This window comes from Mesocricetus auratus, unplaced genomic scaffold (genome assembly GCF_017639785.1).
Source record: "Mesocricetus auratus isolate SY011 unplaced genomic scaffold, BCM_Maur_2.0 Super-Scaffold_6723, whole genome shotgun sequence".
NCBI lineage: Eukaryota > Metazoa > Chordata > Mammalia > Rodentia > Cricetidae > Mesocricetus > Mesocricetus auratus.
In genome coordinates, this window is record NW_024429183.1 from 12,447,641 (window position 1) to 12,469,150 (window position 21,510).

General features: G+C 44.4%; 1 protein-coding gene across 4 annotated transcripts in view; it reads left to right on the forward strand.

Moving 5' to 3' along the window:
- The window catches only part of Wdr59 (WD repeat domain 59), a 73,532-nt gene extending 59,758 nt beyond the window's left edge, over window positions 1-13,774 (forward strand). For 2 of the 4 annotated variants that reach the window (XM_040736754.1, XM_040736771.1), the window contains 6 exons: window positions 1,052-1,164; window positions 2,724-2,874; window positions 2,980-3,052; window positions 4,299-4,422; window positions 4,578-4,720; window positions 12,916-13,774. In XM_040736754.1, the coding sequence (XP_040592688.1) occupies window positions 1,052-1,164; window positions 2,724-2,874; window positions 2,980-3,052; window positions 4,299-4,422; window positions 4,578-4,720; window positions 12,916-13,151 (840 nt within the window). In that variant the 3' untranslated portion in view covers window positions 13,152-13,774. Of the gene's footprint in view, window positions 1-1,051; window positions 1,165-2,723; window positions 2,875-2,979; window positions 3,053-4,295; window positions 4,423-4,577; window positions 4,721-12,915 lie in introns of all 4 variants that reach the window. The other 2 variants (XM_040736750.1, XM_040736757.1) reach the window with 1 other exon arrangement.
- The last annotated feature ends 7,736 nt before the right edge of the window (window positions 13,775-21,510 follow it).

Sequence of the window (21,510 nt, forward strand, 5' to 3'; positions counted from 1 at the left end):
CTTGGAGCGATACTTGTTTGTTTATCACTTTCAGGTGCTGCCATTGATTTTGCATAACTGTTTTCTTTTCATCATTTTTATCTACTTGCTCATCTCAAATTATAGGCTTGATCCAAAGTTTGTGTCTTCCTTTTGGGTTTAGAATAGTGTGTTCCAGTTAGTGGGTACAATGATTGTATCACTTTTTCAAAACCAAATAAAACAGAAAAGAGTTTCCAAAAGTACCACTCAGTTTTTGAGAGTCTCAAGGGTTGGGGCTCTTTCTGATGGGCAGTGAAGGCTTTGGGTTTAGCAGACACTGGACATTCGTTTGGTGATTGTAAGCTCCTTGAGGGTTGACGTTTGTGGTGTTCATCAGACTGTGTGTCAATATAAAGAAAGCCAAAGTTGTTCTGTTCTTGACCTGCTCTTTAGCTTTAAGAGTATACTAAAACCTTTGTAATGGAGGCAGCAAAGTTTTTCATTCCTTGAGCAAAGAGCAAGTCTTCAGTGAGACGTAGACTGCTCTTGTTTGCTGTCTGACAATCAGTTCTCCAATGAAGCATCAAAAAGACCAGAAGTAATGAAGAAAATGGCCCCTTGAAATTCTAATACCGTGTTATTTCTGTGAAGTTTGCTTAGTGAAAAGTTTTTCTTACTTAGTTTAGTAATGGGGTTTTGCCGTGTAGTCTAGGCTATTGCAGAACTCACTGTGTAGCCTCGCCCCACCCTGCCTTACCCTACCCCACCTCACCCCGCCTTGCCTGGCCTCTCTAGATCTCTGTAGTCTCAGGTTCCCAGGTGCTGGGATCGCAAGCCTGAGGCACATGTTTGACTTTAATGAGTTCTGAGGCTAATGTTTCTTAACTGTAGAGTATACTCAGTCACTGAAGATCTGTTAAAATGTCAGTTTGGACCCAGTCAGTCTGGGTGGGCCCTAGAATTGTGCACTCCAGGCTTTTGCCACCCTGTGGTGAGGTTTTAGGTTGTAGGATCTAGGTGGGGCTCCTTTATAGTTTCTGTTCATCTTTTCAATGGTTTGAATTTGAGCCTCTTTCTTTGGTCTGTCCAGGTTTGGTCGCTGGCCACGGTAGCTACAGATCTTTGCCTTGGTCCGAAGTCTGACCCAGATTTGGAAACACCTTGGGCTCGACATCCATTTGGGCGACAGCTGCTGGAGTCCCTGTAGGTTCTGAGGGCTAAAAGTGAGAAAATGAGTGAAGTGGTTTTAGGTCTCTAAACACATTAAATGTTGCTGCTTCAGTGAGGGGTACAGAGGCCAGAGGACTAAAGGGAACGAGGCTCTTTGCTTTCAGCACGGAAACAGCCTCTGTGCAGAATGAACTCTGACAACACGAGGCATTAGATAATACTTTCCACTCACGAGACTTTGAAATCCTTAAGAGTCCATGTGTGTCAGAGTACTTTAGCTCATTCCTCACACCTCTGGGCGCACAGGCCTTTGGGCTCTGGATATGGTAAGTTTCTCCATAGTGCTGTGTAGTTTGGCCTCTGGGAACAGGGATAGAACTGTGTGCTGGTGTTCACATTCTTCCAACACTAGAACCCTGCTAGACAGCTCATAAAAGTTCCAAATTTCAGGTGGATCTCCGTGAGTTCGAGGCCGGCCTGATCTACAGAATGAGTGCCAGGATAGACTCCAAAGCCACGCAGAGAAACCCTGCCTCAAAAAACCAAAAAAAAAAAAAAAAAAAAAAAAAGTTCCAGACTTCTGTTCCAATTTACCACTCCGAAATATAGCAAGTCAGACTATATAAAATAATGTTTCATTAAGTAAGCCACTCACAGCTGGAGAGATGGCTCAGAGGTTAAGAGCACAGACTGCTCTTCTAGGGGTCCTGAGTTCAATTCCCAGCAACCACATGGTGGCTCACAGCCATCCACAATTCAATCTGATGTCCTCTTCTGGTATGTAGGCAGAACACTGTATATGTGATAAATAAAATCTTAAAAAAAAAAAGTAAGCCACTCATTATTCCTCACAGTGAGGCTTCAGGCCAAAAAGAGAGACCCACTGCTTCAAGTTGAGGTTTGCTTTTCTTTTGCTTGAGGCCAGACCTGGGGCACCTGACCATGCTCCCATTGCCTCATCTGTAAGGCATAGCTTATAAAGCTTGCTGGACTTAGTTTATATAAACCCCAAGACAGAGTCCTTTTTAATTCCTAAACTCACATTATAGCATGGTGGTCCTGAAAGATAAAGGGAGTGAGAACCTAAGGAAAATGTATTCTTTGTCATTCTTATTTATCCAGGAAACAGAGTTAATGGCCTGCCATTCTGTGGTGATAAAATATTCTGACTGCCTCCTTACAGTATTAGGTCAAATGAAAGACATGTATAGAAACTGACCTCAAAGCAGGGGAATATTCCTTGAGCTGGGGAGGGTGAGAGAGTGTGAGCCACCTCTCTCAGATGCTAGCTCAGTCTGCTGGGTTCTAGAGAAGTTGTGTTGTGTTAGAGCCCATGCTTGAATGCCAACTGGAAGCTTTCAGGTTGGTGTCTAGGTTGTCACTAACATTCTGAAATATTTTATGCCAAAGCAAATGGGTCCAATCTCATAGTGGGTGAGACTTTGGATCTGTAGATGTCTCCTGTTCCTGACAAGGTCAGAGGAAGAATGGAAAAAGCCCTAGCCTAGCCCACAGTAGTAACGTTATGGCTGGTAACTGTCCTTCCTCCATCCCTCCTCTTGGGTTGTTTTTTCTCCTCTTGTATTTTACAGATTGGCTCACTATTGCCAACTCCGTGATGTTCAGACCTTGGCTATGCTCTGCAGTGTGTTTGAAGCCCAATCCCGGCCTCAGGGATTACCAAACCCTTTTGGGCCTTTCCCTAACCGTTCTTCTAACCTCACGGTATCCCACAGTCGATATGTAAGTTCATGGTTTTCTGGCTTCCTTTGAGGTCTGTTTCCCTTCAGATGTAACTTTGAAATGGGATGGTGTTGGATGCTGGTGTCTGTTCCTCTTCCCTTCTAGCCCAGCTTTACCTCCTCGGGGTCCTGCTCCAGCATGTCAGACCCAGGGTTCAACACCGGTGGCTGGAACATAGGTTGGTGAGGGAATGACACAGTGCACACTGGACTCTGGCTATTCCTGAGGCTTTGTGACGGCTGTCCCAGTAGGAGGTTCAGTTGGTGCACATGTTCCATGTTTTTCTTTGGTTCTCATTTCTTTCCATTTAGCCTGGCCTTGCATGTTGAATGCACTAGTGTCTGGGAGGGTTTTAAGCTACTCTGAGTTGCTTGAAAAGCTGCAATAGTACTTGTCACGTTCACAGTAAAACTCAACCCTTGTCTTCCTCCTCTGCATTCTCCTCTTTTCCATTATCGTGTGCCACTTCCCATCATCCATTTCTTCCCATGACTCTTTTTAGTGGAGAGAGTTAAAATGCCCCATAACCAGGTGGCTGTAGGGTTTGTTTCATGAGGTAAATATCTTTGTGATTCCTAGATTAAATTTTTTTTATTTAAAGAATGATCTTAATTTTCTTGATTATAAAAATAGAACATGAGCCAGGTGTAGTAATGTATACCTGTAATCCCAACTTCTCAGGAATCTGAGGCCAGCTTGGGCAGTGTAGCAAGACCTTAGAAAATAATCCCAGCACTCAGGAAATGAAGGCAAGAGGATTGAGAAGTTTAAGGGCTAGCCTGAGCTACATAGAGGATCTGTCTACACACACACACACACACACACACACACACACACACACACACACCTACCTGAGAACATGCATATAAATGTATGTATGTATGTATGTGTGTGTATGTATGTATGTATGTATGTTACATGTCCTATAAAGAAGAGCAAACAGAAAGTATCAGAAAAAACATAGTCATGATTGATATCTCCGTGTCTCTCACTTAATAACATCTGTTAACATTTCAGAACATTTTCTTCCTCTCCCCCTCTCTTTGTGTGTGTGTATGGGTGGGTAGTTATTGATTTATGCTGTGTTGTGTTCTGCTCTTAATTTTATCATGAGCATTCTCTCATGTCATTTAGCATTTTATAACGAATCGTTGCATTGCATCCTACTATATCATTAAGCCATAATTTGCTTAGCTATGATGTGCACTTAATTACCAGGTTCTCTTGGTGATAATGCCTGGGCAAAGAGGTATACCTAGGAAATAGTAGTGTAGGGTTCCGTTCCTCGGAGTCTTCAGTTTGGGGTATTTTGCTTCTAGATAGTCGGGTGGACACACACTGGCGGGTGGGAGCTGTGTGTGGCTTCCTATCCTGTGCCTTCTCTGACTGCCATCCTTCCTTCTCTTTTTGCTTTTCTGTAGCAGGAAGAGAGACAGAACACATGTCTTCACCTTGGGGAGAGTCTTCGCCAGAAGAACTCCGCTTTGGGAGTCTAACCTACAGTGACCCCCGTGAGCGGGAACGCGACCAGCATGATAGAAACAAAAGGTAACCAGCCACCTTCCCCGACTGCAGCTGCAGAATTCACAGCTTCAAAGTCAAACTCAGGCTTTGAGAGGTGGTGTTTAATATTAAATGCCATTAGATAGTGAGCTTGCTTTTCTCTTAAAGGAACTGACAGGGAACCTTTTGGGTTTATCCAGGCTTCTGGACCCTGCCAATACCCAGCAGTTCGATGACTTTAAGAAGTGCTACGGAGAGATCCTCTACCGCTGGGGTCTGAGAGAGAAGCGGGCAGAAGTGCTGAAGTTTGTGTCCTGCCCTCCTGACCCTCACAAGGGCATTGGTGAGGATGGATGCTCTAGTTTTCCTGCCGCTGTCTGCAAAGGCCTATGCTCGATGGCCTTAGGTTTGGAAGGTTTACAGCTTTGCTTCTCGTTGACAGCCGAAGACTGAAGCTTCGGTTTTCTCCAAGCTTCTTAAAACCTTGTGTTTCACAAGATTCTCTTTCTGTTACAACAGCGCTGTCTTAGACATAGCGGATGATGATTCCTTTATTCAGCTACAGTATATCAACTGTGGTAGGCACAGTGGAACCCAAGGCAAATTAGAGGGGGAAACTAATCAGTTAAGAACTGTGGCAACTACACTGTGGCCGGAGAGATGGCCCAGGGCTTTAGAGCACTGTTCTAGAGGAGTGGAGTCCAGTTCCCAGCACTCACAAGGTGGCCCACGTTGGTCTGTAGCTCCACCCGGAGGATCCGAAGCCCTCTTCAGGCCTCAGTGCACACGCATGCATGTGGTGTGCAAACATACATGCAGGCAGAACACCCATACACATAAATAAAGTAAAATGTATTTATTAAAGAGGGGTAGACTCAGGAGCTGGAGAGATGACTCAACAGTTTGGAGCACTGGTTGCTCTTCCAGAGGTCCTGAGTTCAGTTCCCAGCAACCATATGATGGGCTCTGGTGCCCTCTTCTGGCACATGCAGATAGAGCAGTTATATACATAAAATAAATAAATCTTTAAATGAAGTAAAAAGAAAAGACTAACCTTTAAAAAAAGAGTAGACTCAGTATGATTTGCTAATATACTAGGTAGGACTGAGGAAGAGAAAGAAAACTTTGGTGATTCCTGGTTTTCCAACTAATGTACTGAGAGATAGCAGTGACCACAGATAGAAACAAACAGAACACTGGAGCTTGGGATTGTGTGCGTGTGCGCATGTATGTGTGAGATGGCAGTCTGGTGTGTGTGTGTGCATGTGTGCCTTTGTGTGTGTGTGATGAGATGGCAGTCTGGGGTGTGTGTGTGTGTGTGTGTATGTGTGTGTGTGATGGCAGTCTGGTGTGTGTGCATGTGTGCCTTTGTGTGTGTGTGAAGAGATGGCAGTCTGGTGTGTGTATGTATGTGTATATGTGTATGATTGCAATCTGGTGTGTGTGAAGAGATGGCAGTCTGGTGTGTGTATGTATGTGTATATGTGTATGATTGCAGTCTGGTGTGTGTGTGTGTGTGTGATGAAATGGCAGTCTGGTATGTATGTGTGTGTGATTGCAGTTTGTGGTGTGTGTGTGTGTATGCATGTGATTGCAGTCTGTGGTGTGTGTGTGTGTGTATGTGTGTGATTGCAGTCTGGTGTGTGTGTGTGATGAAATGGCAGTCTGGTGTGTGTGTGTATGTGTATATGTGTGTGATTTCAGTCTGGTGTGGGAGGGCAGTCTGGAGAAGTCACACAGTCAGTCAGATGGGAATCTGGTTCTCGGGAAAGGTTGTATTCAGCTGGTAATTTGGGGATCCTCACTCTACAGTTAGTATGTAAGCCTATGAGAGTGTGTGTATTATCCAGGCATAGTGACACACCTTTCTGTAAGCTCACTACGAGGGGGATCAAATCTCTGAGTTTGAGGTCAGCTAGGGGATATGTAGTGAGACCTTGTCTCAAAACAAAAACAACAACAACAACAAAAAAGAGAGTGCATTTATCTGGGGGCTGAGGATGGAAAGAAAGACTATAGGGAGCATCACCTACTCTGGTCCAGCTGGACCTTGAGAAAAATGGGCGCTTAGAGTGGCGTCCAAGAGGAGGATGGAGAGCTGTGATGGGACACCAGTGAGAAGCCAGACTGTGCCATGGAGGAAGTGAAGCAGAGACTCCCTCACGGGAAGAAAATGGAAGACTTGCAGAGGAAGTGGACTGACCACATATTTCCCTTTCTCTCTTAGACCTCAGCAAGCAAGATGTTAGTTGCACAAGGATTAGTAATAATTGGCAGTCAAACTCGGGATCTGGGGAATGGATAAGTTATTGCAAGGCCTGAGCAAACCAAACCCTGAACTTTTAGTCAGAAAAACAGGCAGAACTCTGCCATGGCTTAGGAATCAGGGGCACCTGGTCCTTTGGAAGAAGCTCAAAGAGGAAATTTAAAAGCTGGTCTTGTTTGATGGCCCTTGGAGGATGCTAGAGTTTCCTCTCCTAGCTTGTAGAACAGGTCATGACCCCAACAGAAAACTGTAAGCTTGTTCTGCAGAGAAGAGACACACATTTGCAGACTGGGTGGGTCCACCTGTCATAATGAATGCAGAAAGACCAGCACCCAGGGGAGACCTAGAAGCTCCTAGAAGAGAAAAGAGTTCCAATATGAAGGATGAGGAAGGTGGATGGCATCAACTCTGAGGATTGACCCTGGCAACTAGGTAACAGACTCCCCAGAATTTTCAGGAAAAGAATTTCTAACTTATAATTCTAAACCCAAGTTATCAGCCATGTACGAAGTAAACTTTGAGTGGCCCTAAGAAGCTGGCTAGCTTTAGTCCAGGGACTGAAGAAGTCAGAGTGTTGTTGGAGAGCATGCGCTGTGACAGACCTAGAGATGGTCTGTCACCAGTGAAGACGGGTGCTCCAGGAGCCTTGCCTCCAAGGAGAGAAAGTCGAAAAGAAAGTTGAATGTATTTCACTGTTTAGTATATTTATAGAAGATGCAGACATTTGAGGGAGTTTGGAGATGAATTATTGATAAGTACATAGCAAACTAAGCAAATAAAAGAATGAGACAGTTTCTAATTCTGGGAAAAACAAAATGTGCAAGAAAGAAAAAGTGCCATAGAATATGGCTTGAATAATGTTTGCTTAGGTAAATAATGTATGAGCCAAATGTGGTCTAGCCAAAACAGAGCTAGGGAGATGGAGCCAGGTGGTACTGTGTGTGGTGGGGAGACTGGAGAAGAGAAGGAGTTTCTGCTCTGGGAAGCCACTAGATAGTGCTTAAATATGGTACTTAAGAGTTAATTTTGTGTCGGGCATGTTGGTACAAATCTCTAATCCCAGCTCTTAGAATGCAGAGGTGGATGGGTCTCTGAGTTCTAGACCAGCCTGGACTATATAGTGAGTTCCCAGCCAGCCGAGTCTATATAGAAAAACCCTGTCTCAAAAAAAAAAAACAAAAAAAAAAACAAAAACAGAACAAAAACGAAATAGCTTTGTGCTCACCTTGACAGCACAGACACTAAAACTGGAAGGTCTATAGATAAAGTTAGCATGACCCCTTCCCAAGGAAGACATAGACTCCTGAAGCATTTACTGTTTTGTTTTTGTTTTTGCAGGGGGCATTTAGGGGGTGTTTGGGGGGGTTGATGCTGTGTCTCTCTACATAGCTTTGGCTCTCCTGGAACTCACTATGTAGACCAGACTGGTCTTGAACTCACAGAGATATACCTGCCTCTGCTTCCCAAGTACTGGGCTTACAGGTGTATGCCACCACACATGGCTGCATTTCTTGTTTTTAGTCACTATATCATGGAGCTTCTTGAACACCATTGTTTATTACAGCATGATTTATAATAGCTAAGTTATGGATCCAGCCTGTGTGTCCATCAACAGAGGCGTTGGTAAAGGAATTGTATTCAGCCACCAAGAATGAAATTGTGTCATTTGCAGGAAAATGATGCAACTGGAGATTATCCTTTTAAGTGAGCTAATTCTATTTCAAAAAACAAGTGTCACGTGCTGTCTCTGACTTGTGGGTTGTAGATTTTAATGTACATAAAATCATGTATGTATATGACGTGACAGTAGAAATGTAATTGCCTAAGAGACAAATGAGAGGGTGGGAGGAAATGGGAAGGGAGGGCGTATGGGGTGGAATAGACTCCAGGTACACTCTGTCTTCACATGAATGTCCTTGTGACACAGACTCACTTGCAGTGAGTGTGGACTTGCTTTATAAAGTAGTCTTCAGTCGTGAGACGGGGAAAGGGAAGGGTGGCATGAGTAGGTAAGATTTCCTCTAGGGAATGACAGGGACTACTCGGGTTTTGATAAAATGCGTAAAATTGTTTGACTCTGGATGTCACATGTGTCTCTAGTTTCCACTTGAAAAAACAAACCAGAGCAACATTTGTAAGTATAGACAATAAATAACAAAGTTATTTTAGTAAGGTATATCTAGGTGTGCTTGCTTGAAGAGATACAAAGATACATATTTCCATTTTGACAATGTATTATTTTTCTCAGAGCATCTAAATACAGGAGAGTAAATCAGGAAGAGATTAATGATAGCCTAGAGCAATTTGTCTTCTAAAATTAGTTTTTAGGGAAACATCTGAATCACGGAGATATGGAACTGATGTGTCTGTCATCAGTCAGCCAAATCCTTGTTGACATCTCCTGCTCTAAAGCACCATGCAGGACTCTGTAGGCGGCACAAAGAAATAGATGTGGGTGGTGGCGTGCCTGTGTGCACACAGTCCAGAGGGCCTAGAGTGTAATATGGATAAACGGTAGTCAAAAATTATTACTGCCAGGTGTGGGAATGCACACCTGTAATCCTAGAACTTGGGAGGTAGAGGCAGGAGGTTCAGGAACTCAAGGCCAGCCTCAGCTGCATATCAGTTTGACAGCAGATTGGTCCACAGGAGACCCTGCCTCAAATGGTTAAAAAAAAAACAAAAAAAAAACCTGACAAACAAAAGCAGAATTAATGCATATCCTAGTACCAATAAAAAGAATATCACAGGATTGTAAAAGGGAGCTGGAGGGTTATGAAAGAGACTCACAGACAAAAACATTAATGGAAGTGGTGACTGGAGGTACACAAAGGAGTCGTTCCATCTGAATGTGGAGGACTAGATGCCTGGGCACAGGGCACAGCAAGCATTGGAAGAAAAATGTCCTCTAGGCTCCTAAGACAACAGTTTCCTTTCTGTTCTGTCTGTACGAGTCACTAGATCTGCAGACACCAAACAGAATTCAACAGTTCAGCCAAATGTGATAGCGTGTAGCTGTGCGTATAGTGCCTTCGAAGTATGCAGAACGTGAGGAGTCTGAGGCCAGCCTGCGTTCCATAGCAAGGTCAGGGTCAGTTCAGAACAGAGACAAATACAGCAGGACGTGGGGAGAGGCACTAAAGATGAGTTTGTTTTCTTAGGGATACTTCCTTCCCTAAAGATTCAGACCTGTCCACATAAATTTCCTTAAATAAATTATTAATTTTTATTTAATTATATTTTAAAATTCTGCTTCTTTAAGATTAAAAAAATTGCGTGTATATGCCGGCCTGAGTTTATGTCTACCACATGTAGGAGCCCATGGAGGCCAGAAGAGGGCATTAGACCCCCTGAAACTGGAGTTACAGGTGGTTGTGAGCCTCCACCTGGGTGCTAAGAACCAAACTCAGGTCCTCTGGAATAGCAACAAGTGCTCTTAACTATTGAGCCATCTCTCCAGCCCCCCTAAATAAAACTTTTTCATTAAAAGAAAAGGCAGGAGCAGGCAAGATGGCTTATTGTGTAAAGATGCTTGCCACCAAGCTTGACAACCTGAGTTCTGGTCCCTCTCTGGATCTACATGGTGGACAGAAAGAACCAAACCACAAATTGTCCTCTGATCTCCACATCCACGCTATGGCGTGTGTGCACCTATGCACATATACCCAAAGCAAATAAATGTAATAAGAAAACCAAAGCTATTTTAAAACAGTAAAAGGCAGTTTGCATAACACTTGACCATCATTTGGGGCAGTTTTATAGGTGTGGTTACTCTGTATATGACTGTTTGCTATTGTCTTCTTGTCCTTATGTTTCCCCATGCTGTACGTCTTAAAGTCTATACTAAGAACTATTATCAGATCCTTTACTCCTGAATTCTAGAGGGCTAACTGTAATTAGATAGCATTGAAGCATGTTTTATTTCAATGTATCTAAGCATAACTTAAGAAAGATGGAGATAGAGAAAGGAAATAAGATTTTCTTTCTTTATAGTTTTAATTTTATAGATTGTTTTCTTTTATGTTTATGAGTGTTTTGTTGCATGTATATGTGTGGTTTAGCCACCGTGTGGGTGCTGGGGACCAAACCCAGGTCCTTAGAAAGACAGCAAGTGCTCCACACCGCCGAGCCATCTGCCCGGTCCAATTGTCCTGCTGTCAGAAGGAAGGAGAGGCGCCGCTGACCTCCAGAAATTTGAAGAAGTGGTAGTGCAGATGAAGGGTCCCCCAGACCCCACTTAAAGGCTTCTGTTTGCTCAGGGAGGTCGGAGGAGAGGACAGCTGGCAGCAGACAACAGCAAAGGCACGTGGGAGAAATTCGCAGAGTGTGGCAGAGATCCAGGTGGTGAGGAAGCGAGGAGAAGCAGGGTTACGCCATGCCTGGGCTCACACACTTTTCAGTGCAGAGCCGTCAGGATGGCTTAGCTCCCCAGAGCAGATGTGCAGTGGGCAGGTATATGGCTAAGTCAGGGTGGGTTCAGGAAGGGAAAAGGAGTTGAGTGTATTTGCAAATAGGAGCATGAAATTAGTCCAGGTTGGCCAAAGAAGAACATGCAACCAGAAAAGGCAAATAGATCAAAGAGGCAGAGGTGGGGACTAGAGAAGACAAAGGACCAGAGAAAGCTGAAAGGACAGTGTCAGAAACCTAGCAGATGGATTTTGGGGACCCCAAGGATCCTGTTGCGAAATGGAGTGAAGATGGCATCCTGAAACTAGAAGTCTTCCACGTGCATGTGTGTCTGTGGAAAGTCGGTAGACGGCAGTAGAGAAAAGGAGAAAGGCAATAATGGGACGTGGTGCCCACCTTTTCTGTTGCCCTAGGGCTTAAGGAATGGTGTTTCACACAAGGCCAACGTAGACAGCCAGAATTTGGGTAGAGTTAGGTGGTGAGGGCATGGTTCTGAGAGGAACAGATGGGACACACAGAAAGGTGTCCCAGAGGAGCAGGGGCATACAGGCTGGCATACCAAGGTGTCCCAGAGGAGCAGGGGCATACAGGCTTGGATACCAAGTAGAAATGGAAGCACATCAGGTCATGTGAGTAGGGATAAAGTCACGGGCTCTCAGGAGGCGGAAACCCTGTCCTAGTACGGAGATATAGAACAGTGCCGTGGGGGTCCTGGCATGGGCCAGCTTACTGTTCAGCCAGTAGTATAACCATTTAAGTGTTTTTTGATGTAGTCACCCTCTTGCAGAGTACAGAGTTTCCCACAGGACCTCAGGGAAAGGATGCTGGCTATGCCCCTGCTCTCATTCCAGCAGTAAAGACAGCTACCAGTTAGTAGACATAGCTAGATTGCGGGAGTTCTGTATCATTTAAAAAAGAAATTTGGTCTTCTGGACCTGGTGGTGCACACTTTTAATCCCAGCTCAGGAGGCAGAAGCAGGCAGATCTCTAGGTATCCTTGTCTACAAAGCAAATTCCAGGACAGCCAGGGCAACACAGAGAAACTTTGTCTTGAAAAGAGAGAGGGAGGGGTGGGGGGAGGGTTGAAGAGATGCCTCAGTCAGTAAAACGCCTGCTATATAAGCAAGTTAAAATCCAGTGTGAGCCAGGCGTTGGTGGCGCACGCCTTTAATCCCAGCACTCGGGAGGCAGAGGCAGGCGGATCTCTGTGAGTTCGAGACCAGCTTGGACTACCAAGCGAGTTCCAGGACAGCCTCCAAAGCCACAGAGAAACCCTGTCTCAAAAAACCAAAAAAAAAAAAAAATCCAGTGTGATGACACTCATCTGTATGTAGCCCTGTAACCGGGACTGGGAAAGATGGGGTCCCTGCTTGCTGGGCAGCTGGTCTAGCCACTGTTTTGAAAAAATAGGGTGAAGAAAGATAGACACCTGACATTGACGTCTGCCCTCAGCATACACAGCTGCATATACACTTGTACCCACACATGTATTCAAACTCACACATACACTGCACTCACATGCGTGAAAATGGAAAGAGCAGAGCTGGGTTGTAGCTCAGTTATTTGCCCGTCATATAGTAAGCCCCAGGTTCGATCCATCCCAAGAACCACATAAAACTGGGCATGGTGGTTTATGCACTCAGGAGGGCAAGGAGTTCAAGATCATCAGCTACATCCTGAGTTCAAGGTCAGCCTGGGCCACACAAGACCCTGCCTGAAAAGAAAAAAGAAAAGAGAAACCACTGATCCACTAGAACCTGACAGAATCCTGGGGGGATGGGTATCTACCTGACACAGCCCAGTCTTCTTTTACTAGAACCAAACTAACGTTGCCTCTTTCCTTGCCAATCTCCACCCATTTCCAGAGTTTGGTGTGTACTGCAGCCACTGCCGGAGTGAGGTCCGTGGCACGCAGTGTGCCGTCTGCAAGGGCTTCACATTCCAGTGTGCCATCTGCCATGTGGCTGTGCGGGGGTCATCCAACTTCTGCCTGACCTGTGGGCATGGTGGCCACACAAGCCACATGATGGAATGGTTTCGAACCCAGGAGGTATGTCCCACTGGATGTGGCTGCCACTGCCTGTTGGAGAGCACCTTCTGAAGAGGTGATGGTAGTGTCCAAAATCCCAAAGGACTCTGTAAAATACTGGAGAAAGCTTTCTGCTGCTGGTGGTGGAAAGTTCCAGAATCTGGGTTATCCCCAATGACTCAGACTGTCACAGCATCTGCTCCTCATGGGCCTTTGCCTTTCCTTCTCCATGGCTGTCAGGGCGTGGATGGTGCTGGACGAAGGGAGGGAGAGAACAGAACTGGCCACCTGTTTCCAGAGCCAACATTAGCCTTTCGGATGTCCTTGAACCAGGAATAGGCTCTCCAGATGCCAGTACAAAGGTCACATCAACTGCAAAAGTCTCCTGAGCCAAAAGACACTGAGCCTCTGACATCTGTGACTTTGGAAGCTGTACCTTTGATGAGTTAATGAGCAGAAGCCTTATAAAATGTAATACTGAAGTGTAATATATGATGTACTTAGAAACTTCTTTTTCCTGGTCCAGGCGCTTGAACTTGGGGCCTTGCACATATTAGTAAGCAGCTGTACCACCGAGTTACATTCCCAGCCCCTTAAGGAGTCTTAAGATGTATATATTTTACAGTTTCTCCTCCATCTGCTTTCCCTGGACTAATAAAGCGTTATACTTGTTTAAGAGAGAGAAGAAACAGGAAGCTGACTGTCTCAGTGGTTCCTTTTGCATTGTACTTCTGATTGAAGTTAATTGTTTTGGAAAGGACAAGAATTAGTCCCGTTACTTCTAAAGGAAATGCTGTTTGCCTTGATCATCTGACGGGAGGAAATAGAATGTGACATTAAGGTTCTTCCTAGCCGCAAGAGTCTCGTAATTATTTCTCCTAGCAAAAGGGAAATGAGATTGCATTTCAGCATAGATACCAAAGCCTCTCTCTGCCTGTGGCCATGCTCGCTGGGCTCCAGGGGGCCCTTTTTACTTGAACTCCCTTAAACTCATCTCAATCCCTCCTTCAGGATTTTCAGTGCTTTCACATGTACATATACCAGGGAAGAGAATAAAAACAAAACAAAAAGCCACTATACTGAAATTCCTCTCTCTTAGAAGTTTCAATTCCTTGGACCTGTGATCTGGCCCAGTGGGGAAAGGTGACTGCCACTAAGCTGAGTAACCTAAGCTCCATCCCCAGGACCACATGATGGGAGAACTAACTCACAAAAGTCGTTTTCTGACGTCCACATGCGTGTTAAGATGTGTGAACGTACACACAGACACACACCAAAAATTAATTTAAAAAATTATATGATTCCAAATTGATTAACTTGGGAGATGTAAGTAATTTGTGTCTTTGGCGTGTGGTTGCACTTGTCTATAATCCCTTTGTTGAGGCTGAGGTAAGAGGGTTGCAAGTTTGAGACCATCCTGAGCTGCCTAATTTATATAGTGAGACACTATCTTAAGGACAAACAAGTAAAAAAACAAAAACCAAGATCTGATGGATATAGCTTAGTTAGTGATTGAATGTTTGCCTAGCATGCATGATGTCATGAGTCAGTCAATCCTCAGTAATACACACACCACCACCAACAACAACAAAACACCTACACACCTACATGTCCCATAATAGAATGTTGTGTATCACTGTTTGAAACTATGATTTAAGACCCATAAATGGATTAGGCCATCAGTCTTGCAGACTAAAACCAACATTTATGTTTTTAAGGATCTACTTGATTTGTGTGTATGAGTCTGTGTGTGTGTGTGTGTGTGTTGTGTGGAATAGAAGAGAGCATCTGGATTCTTGGTGCTAGAATTACAGGTGCTTGTGGAACACCTTGATTGTTACATGTGTGTTTGGGGGTCCTAACTTGGGTCTTCATGACTACAAAGCAAAGACTCAACCGTTGAGCCATCTCTCCGGCCCCCAAACCTTCATTTAAAGGAACTGAAATAATTTGGGAGAGAAATGACCTTGTATTAACACACACAAACACAGTGTTTACCAGTATGCGCGCGCGCACACACACACACACACACACACACGCACACACACGTACTTATTTCATTCTGTCAGAAAATGCATGTGGTGTAGACACCTGTAGGTAAGGGGTTAGGGAAATCATCTAAGCAACAGAATACATTAAGAATTAGTTTCAGTATCTCTGGAACAATAATTTGGGAAATAGAGCTGTAACTCACACACCCACTACTTGTTGGTCACCTTTTTTATTCCATCCTCAAAGCTAGAGGCAGCAGGTGTCACACCCATTCTCCAAGGATAGATCCCAGGGGACAAAACACACTTTTCCACAGGCTTAGAATCTGGTGTTCTTCTAAGAATCAGAAATAAACCTGTTCCGTTGCTATTCTATGCATTGGCAAGTTTGTGTTGACACATCACTGTGTTGTTGGTTTTCTTCTTAAATCTCAGAGGGCCTAGCTTTATTTATCAAGTATTTATGTACGGTGGGCACTATGAAAGCTGAGTCGCGCCACTGTGAGCCCCGCTAGAGGGGGGTCTAGTAGGAGGTGTGTTTATGTAAGAGTGTCTGTACCTTGTGCTCTGGCCTCCAGGGAAGAAAGGAATAACTAAGAGCTGAGGGCATCGAGAGGGTGTGACTGAGCTCCTCTGAAGGGTAGGTGTTTTCAGTAGGGAAGAGTCCAAGGGCCCACGAAGGACTTTGCCAAGGGCAGATAGGACACACAGCACAGGACAGCTGCACGTGCAGTTGCTTATCAGTGGAACACGGACTGAAGCTGATAAGCAGGGCTGGGGAGAGACAAGCGTCAGAACCCTGCGCCAGGGAGTCTGGGCTTTATCTGGAGTCTCCATCCTTCCCGGACTCAGAAGCTGCTGCTGGGTCCTCCTACCTACTTGCCCTTCAAGCTAGGGACCCTCCAGCCCACCCTGCCTGTTTGGAGTGGTGTCAGCATCCAGCCCTCACCATTGCTTCCTCCTCTCCTTGTCTAGGACAAGCAGCTAGCTAATGCCCATTTGGACTGCTGACACAGTACACTTTGTGTCCAACATGTGTAGGCCTTGTGCAAATGCCAGGTAGGTAGCCTTTGGTTCACTTTAGATCCTAAAGACGGCTTAGTCTCTCACAGGACTACTCCATTTCAGACTTTTATACTAATTACAGAAATATTTAAATTTCATTAGTTCTCTCCTTTCTATCCAAACCCTATATGATTTTTCATTTGTAGGGTTTTGGGTTTTTTTTTTTGTTTTTTGTATTTTCACAAATCGAAAAGGGTATAGAGAAAGCACACTCACATAAACAAGCCACAGTCACCCTCTGCCCTATCAGGACATCTGGAGCATTGATAACATTAGTTCAGGGACATTCTAAAATGGCCCAAGCTTGGTAGTACTTTAAATCCTAAGAGTTGGGAGGTGGAGGAGGGTCAGGCGCTCAAGGTCATCCTTGGCTGTGTACTGAGTTTAAAGCTAGTCTGGTTGCAGGAGGCCCTGCCAAGAGTTGGGAGGAAAGAACAAAATGGAATTGTACTGAATAGTAGTATAACTTTTTAAAATTGACTTTTTCATCTAGTGTTAGTCCATTGAAGTCCAAGCAAGTTGTTATCTGTATTAGTGGTCTATTCCTTGCCTGCATTAGTGGTCTATTCCTTGCCTGTATTAGTGGTCTATTCCTTGTCTGTATTAGTGGTCTATTCCTTGTCTATATTAGTGGTCTATTCCTTGCCTGTATTAGTGGTCTATTCCTTGTCTGTATTAGTGGTCTATTCCTTGTCTGTATTAGTGGTCTATTCCTTGTCTGTATTAGTGGTCTATTCCTTGTCTGTATTAGTGGTCTATTCCTTGTCTGCATTAGTGGTCTATTCCTTGTCTGTATTAGTGGTTTATTCCTTGCCTGCATTAGTGGTTTATTCCTTGCCTGTATTAGTGGTCTATTCCTTGTCTGTATTAGTGGTCTATTCCTTGTCTGCATTAGTGGTCTATTCCTTGTCTGTATTAGTGGTCTATTCCTTGTCTGTATTAGTGGTCTATTCCTTGTCTGTGTTAGTAGTCTATTCCCCTCTGCATTAGTGGTCTATTCCTTGTCAGTATTAGTGGTCTATTCTTTGTCTGTGTTAGTGGTCTATTCCTTGTCAGTATTAGTGGTCTATTCCTTGTCTGTATTAGTGGTCTATTCCTTGTCTGTATTAGTGGTCTATTCCTTGTCTGTATTAGTGGTCTATTCCTTGTCAGTATTAGTGGTCTATTCCTTGTCTGTGTTAGTGGTCTATTCCCCTCTGCATTAGTGGTCTATTCCTTGTCAGTATTAGGGGTCTATTCTTTGTCTGTGTTAGTGGTCTATTCTTTGTCTGTGTTAGTGGTCTATTCCTTTATATGGCCACGTGGTCACCCCTCCATGAGTGTGCTGCAGTGTACTTGGCCATTCAACTGGAGGGTGTTAGAGGTGCTTCCATTTTTTATCATTTGACTCTGAACACAATTTAAGATTTATTTCGTGAGTGTGTGTGTATGTGTATCTGTCTGCCTGAGTATATGCCACACACTTAAGGATGTATGCAAAGAGCAGGAGCAGGTGTCAGATCCCTTGGAACGGGAGTTATGAATGATTGTGAGCTGCCTGAGGTGGCCTCTGAGAATCAAACCTGGTTCCTCTGGAGGAACAGTGAGTGTTCTTCATCACTGAGCCGCATCTCCAGACCTCAGTGTTGTTTTCATAATCCAGGCATGCTGGTTCAGGCTGTAATCCCAGCATTTGGGAGGCTTGAGCAGGAAGATCACTACACGTTGAAGGCTGCCTGGGCCACAAAGTGAAATTTAAGGGCACCCTGAAATATAGAGCAAAACCCCATCTCAGCAAACAAAACAAAAGAAAGAAAACTGGTTTAATTTCTTTTTAATTTTCATTTATGTTTTAAAGGTTTATATTTACTTATTACATGTACAGTGCTCTGCCTGAATTTCCTGTAAGCCAGAAGAGGGCACCAGATCTCATTACAGATGGTTGTGAGCCACCATGTGGTTACTGGCTACTGAACTCGGGACCTCTGGAAGCGCAAGCAGTCAGTGCTCTTAACCTCTGAGCCATCTCTCCAGCCCCACTTTGTAAATTTCTTATTCAAAAACAAAAATGTGGGCTGGAGAGATGGCTCAGCGGTTAAGAGTGTGCACCACTCTGGAGGGCCCAGGTTCGTTCTCATGCCTTCTTGTCCCTGTGGGCATGTGCACTCATGTGCACAAACCCACACACAGGCACACAAACATATGCATAACTAAAAGAAACTCTACAAAACAACAGATAGTTTTAATGAAATCAGTGAAACAACATGAGAGCATATGAAACTAACAATCTTTTGTCTCTCTAGCAACCAATACATATTTTTGTTCAAAATGTGCAAATGAATAAGGGGTGTTTGTTGACAGAAAGTATGGTTTTGTGTTTTATACTGAGATTTACTTTTCTCACATAAAAAACGGGCATAATCTCCTGGAGTACAATCGAAGTGAGGGAGGAGTGATAACATGAACAAAGGAGTTAAGACCATGATGGGGAAACCACAGAACCAGCTGACCCCAGCTAGTGAGAGATCACTGACTCAGGTCTGACAAATGGGGAACCTGCATACGATCTAACTAGACTCCCTTAATATAAGTGACAATGGTGTGACTGGGATAGTATGTGAGGTCACTGGCAGTGGGTCCTAGATCTAACTCCAATGCAAACTTAGTGGAGTCCATTCTATATGGAGAGACACCACGCTCATCCTAGACATGGGGGTGTAGCGATGAGAGGTGCCTTGGTCCTGCCTCAATGAGATGATGGGGCAGACTTAGTAGACTTCCTAGGGGAGGCCTCACCCTCTCTCTGAGAAGCAGATGGGAGGTGGGAGGGGGAAGTGGGGGGAGTGGGAGGAGAGGAGGGAGGGGGAACGGGGATTGGAATGTATAAAATTAATTAAAAATATAAAAAATATAAGAATCAAAAATGGGCTTAATGAAAGCTGGATGGTTGTAGCACACACCTTTAATTCCAGAAGTTGGGAGGCAGAGGCAGGCAAATCTCTGAATTCAAGGCCAGCCTTGTCTACAAGAGCTAGTTCCAGGACAGCTAATGCTACACAGAGAAACCCTGTCTCAAAAAACAACTACAACAACAAAAATGGCTGAATGTCTAGAGAAACAGCTCAGTGATTAAGAATGCTTCCTATTTTTCCAGTGGACCCAAATTTCATTCCCAGCACCCACAGGCCACAACTGCCTGTAACTCCAGCTCCAAGGAATCTGATGTCCTCTTCTGGCATCCATGGGCACCCTCACACACATGTAGTATGCATGCACACAAACATATACACATAAATAAAAGATAAAAATAGGCATTGTGTCACTCCAGTAAGAGATGTTGTGCAAGAGTGACTGTGTTTTCAGCAGTAAACCCTGTGAAATAACAAAAATGGGTCCAGTAACGTCCCAGTCCTGGTCAGGACAAGATGGCGTGAACTTGATTATCCCTACTCCTCCCAGCTAAATCCAATGGAAAAACCTGAAAATACCACAGTGGTCAGCCAAAGAACCCTAAAAACTGGGGAAAGAAAGGTGAACCAGTTTACCAGGGCTGGGAAAACAACGACGAAGTGGGGACATCCTGCCTCCCGTCATCCAGCACTTTCTAGCCCTAGCCCTGGCAGCAAGAGTCAGTCAAGTGAGAGCTCTGTCACACCAGGGGAGCCTGCGGTACCAGCAAGTACTGGAGCCACACAAGCAGCAGGGAGACACTGTACCACCTCCCACTCAAGACACCCGATAACCCAATCACACAGCAAGCGATCCCCCTAGAAGCACCCTTTCCTCATTGCTCCGGAGACCCCTTTTACTGCCAAGGGACATCTCAATTCAACAAGTACCAGGCTTGGGAAGCATAGTTGTTCCCACGTGCTTCATGGAACCAAGAAGCCCCACCCTGGGAAATTTCTTTGACCCTTCATAGAGCATCAGCGGGGACCAGTGGGTTTGGGTAGTGCCAGACAAATTAACCAAACCCAAATAACACCAAGAACCTCAGAAAATTAAGTTGATATCAGAACCCCAGCAGTTTGAGTACTAAATGCAATTTTTAACCAGAACTAGCGTCTTCTGACTGATGTGGTAAAATGATGTCCAGTAGACAACACAAAGTCGCATTATATCAAGAATAGTGACTTGAACGAAAAAAGACATCCAATGCCAACAGTGAGGTGAGATGCACAGTCACTGACAAGCAGAGTCATCAAAACACGCAGCAGGCAATTGTAAGCTTCCTTGGAGCAAGTTGAAAATGAGCAAATCTCAGCAAAGAGATGGCGCTTGTTAGAAGATGACCGAATGGGCATGATAGCACCGAAAACAGAGTGGAAAACAACAATTTGCTGGGTGAAGCCAAAGGATGAACGGAGGAGACAATAGATCATGGGATTTAAGAAGACATCAAGGGGAATTGCTTAGTCTGAGCACAGAAAGGTGGATAGAAATAGAACAGATACCTGGGGCACCAGTGGGGCAATGACAGAAGAGTCCTTGTGTTACCGGAGTCCTAAAACATGACTGAAAAGTAAGGAGTCAAAGAGGAGTTTGAAAAAGTGCTGTCCAGAAACTCCTTATTTTAGTGAAAAACGTAAGCTTGCTGATTCAGTGAGGCTGAGGTCTATGTATGCTTCTAAAAAGTTTATCCAAGCATGGAAAGGGCCCCTGAGCACATATTACCCTTTCATAGGACCTGAGTTAATTCCCAGCACCTAAACCAGGCAGCTAAGGATGCTTGTAACTCCAGCTCCAGGGGATCCAACACACACACACACACACACACACACACACACACACACACACACACAATTAGAAAGAAATCTTTTTAAAAGATCACATACTGCTCTTGCAGGGGACTGGGTGGCTCAGAACTGCCTGTAACTCCAGCTTTCTGGGATCCAGCGTCCTCTTCCAAACATCGCACTCACATGAGTATATGCCCCCACACAGACACACAGAGACACATAACTTAAAAAAATAAATGTTTTTTATTCAAATAGGATAAGCTCAAATCCATGTCAAGACACTTATAACTAGCCACCTGAACACTACAAACAACAGAAGAGAAAACAGCATCTACAGAACAACATTCAGATGGTGACCGCTTTCTCATCTGAGGCTATGGAGGCCACAAGCAAATGGATACCATTTTTCAAGTGTTTAAAGGAAAGAATGATCTACCCAAAATCACGTATCAGGCGACATTATCTCTGAGACAAGGGGAAATGAAGACATTCAGAAAGGACTGAAAGCAAATGTCCCTCTCAAACTCACCCTAAATCAGTGGTTAAAGAACCAACAGGATGGACACAGATGGTTTGTGTGAAACAGCTTTTTTTTTGTCATATCTTGGTTATGATGGACTCGTACTTACTTGTGTGATGGTGTCACACATGGGTATA